Source organism: Neolamprologus brichardi, chromosome 18 (assembly GCF_056152115.1).
Source record: "Neolamprologus brichardi isolate AB-2024 chromosome 18, ASM5615211v1, whole genome shotgun sequence".
NCBI classification, from domain to species: Eukaryota; Metazoa; Chordata; class Actinopteri; order Cichliformes; family Cichlidae; genus Neolamprologus; species Neolamprologus brichardi.
This window is the reverse complement of record NC_142121.1, coordinates 3364004-3366611: the sequence shown is the minus strand read 5'-3', so window position 1 is coordinate 3366611 and position 2608 is coordinate 3364004. Positions and strand designations below refer to the sequence as shown.

At 36.1% G+C, this 2608-nt stretch overlaps 1 protein-coding gene across 3 annotated transcripts; it reads right to left on the bottom strand.

The window, feature by feature from the left end:
* Positions 1-545: 545 nt before the first annotated feature.
* LOC148097320 (immunoglobulin lambda-1 light chain-like) lies at positions 546-2245 on the bottom strand. Of its 3 annotated transcripts, none has more exons than XM_087831977.1 (3): positions 2107-2245; positions 762-1144; positions 546-698 (listed from the first exon to the last, which is right to left on the bottom strand). In XM_087831977.1, exons 1-3 carry the CDS (start codon positions 2243-2245, stop codon positions 546-548), a joined length of 675 nt encoding a protein of 224 aa, XP_087688103.1. The 3 variants fall into 3 exon arrangements, with proteins under 3 accessions (XP_087688103.1, XP_087688104.1, XP_087688105.1); XM_087831978.1 differs by having other exon boundaries at positions 546-700; positions 833-1144; XM_087831979.1 differs by lacking the exon at positions 2107-2245 and having other exon boundaries at positions 546-691; positions 803-1049.
* Between the last annotated feature and the right edge of the window lie 363 nt (positions 2246-2608).

Genomic DNA, 2608 nt, shown 5'->3' with positions numbered 1-2608 from the left:
AGTGAAAAGCCACAGCTAACGGTGTGGAGGCTGCAGAGCAGAAAGCCACACAGCCCGTCTGCTGCAGGAGAGCAAGTTTATGATCTGTGAATGCTGCAGTCACACAGGTTATGTATCACAGAAGAAATGAGAAATGCATTCTTAAAATCCAAATCTTTATTTTTACTTCAGACAAATAACTACACTGTTATTTTGTTATGGTGGGATCTGAATGCATCAGCTGAGTTTTTCTGCAGAGATGTAAAAAGAAATCTTCACATAAAGAATCTAAACTTTTACAAACACATCAAACTGAAAACTTGTGATAAAAATATTCCTGATGATTTTTGTTATTACAATAAAAGTCACAATAAGTACAAAAAGAATTCTAACTCAGAGCAACAATACATGTAAAGATGGATTTATTTCAGATGATCTTCTAACTGTTGAAGAAAAAGGCAAAATAAGCACAACACATCATAACTAACATTTGTGAACACTGATCAAAGTGATGAATGAGATGAATTGATGAGATCTGATGGTGAGAAAAGGCGAGCAGGAAACAGTCAGTCAGCATGTGTGCAGTTGGTGGACGCTCCCTTGTTTGTGAGCATCATCAGCAGAGAGAGTCCACAGCAGTACACCAGACTCTTCACTATCAGCACTGTGTACAGCAGGCAGAGCAGCTTCACCTCGTGTGTAAAAGGAAGAGCTGGAAGCTCTGAAACAGAAAAGGAGTCAAATGTTTGGAGCTGCAGTGAGAAATGTCAGTCCTCTGCTGCTCTGCTCTCTTTGACAGCATCTCCACATGAAGCTGAATCACTGCTCAACACAGTCACCAAGCCTTCATTACCTTGTTGTGTTTGGGCCTCCACTGTGCCCCCCTCGTGCTTCACCGAACAGCTGTACATGTAGGTGTCAAAAACATCACGATCAACCATCCTGATGGCAATGGTACGTCCCGACTCTCTGAGCTCCAGCTGCTCTCCCTCAGCAGGGGGCAGCTCCACCGGTTCTCCGCCGTTCTTCTTCTGTCTTTTCCAGGAGAACTGGACCAGAGGAGGAAACATGGCTGAGGCCACACACAGCAGGGAGCTGTTCCTCTGCAGGTGGGCTCTGGATGCTGCTGGGTACACGCTCACCACGGGCTTCACTACCTGCTCATCTGAAGTTTGACAGCAGCAACAAGCAGCACATATACAAATATAATATATATATATATATATATATATATATATATATATATATATATATATATATATATATATATATATATATATATATATATATACATATATATTGGCCTTTATACAATTAAAATGATATTTTCAAATAAATAACATACTTCTTTTACAGACTTTTACAGACTTCATAATTCTGAAATATGATATTGCAATAATTAGAAGAGCATGTTATTTGATTTTACTAGTTTTATGTGAAAATATCTTTGCACACATTTAATTGCAATTAATCCCAAATTTCTTATGGAGTAAATGAATGAATTCACCAGTCTTTATGATATAAAATATAAAGAATGTGAAAAATTATATACACTTTTAAATACTTTAAAAAATGTTTTTTTTTTGTCATTTGTTATTAAGAGTCACACATAAGATGACTAAGAAATACAAGCATAACTGTAACAATATCATATTTTATCCTAATTTTTTTAAATCACATTTTTTACATGAATTAATATATTATATAATAATTAATATATTCAAGACTATTTCAACCAAAAAAATGTATGTTTGACAATTATTGAAAAACGCCTACATTTTCAGTTCAGGAATATTTATATTTACAAATTTACTACTACAACATTAATTTTAACATCAAATATGATCTTGTGTTAAAAACCAGCAGAATCACTGAGAGGATCAAAACCTAAATATTTGTAACATCACTAATATTTGCAGAAATAAAGAATAACTTTAGTTGTTCAGTGAGATTTCAACATGTTTTCAGAGATTATTGAGCTTTTCTTCTGTAACAATGGCTGCAGATGAATTCTCTACTAATGATGAAAAACTAACATGTAAAGCCTGAAGCAGCAGAAACTGACTTTAAACACATTTTCAGCTTCTACAATAAAACAACTGAAGGAAAATAAATGTTTGTTCTTACCTGTTACAGACAGTTTAGTTCCAGAGCCAAAGATAAGGTAGCCTCGTCCTCCCACAGTGAGAAAGACTGCTACAAAAACCTGTCTGCTGTTGAACGTGTCAGCTGAGGTGAATGAGTCCAAATGAGGAAGCAGGATCATATTTCAGCTCCATGATGTGTTTCTCTAATGTTCATATCAACATGACTGTCTCTTCTTCTCTTTTCTTTTAGCCACACTAGCAGCACGGCTCTGATGTGTCAGTCTGTTGGTCAGTCCACTACTTTAGTCCACATGAAAATAGAAAATCACTATATAAGCACCAGTCCATTTATCCCATCAATGATGCCACCACTACAATGAAACATCTGCTGATAGTATCATGGTTTGGCCCATCTGGCTCACCATCATTAATCACACAATCAATTTTGAATTATAGCAGCAAATTCTGAAGAAAACTATCAGAACATGTGTCTGTGAACTGAATCTCAGGAGAAAGTGGGCCATGCAGCACCACAATGACAC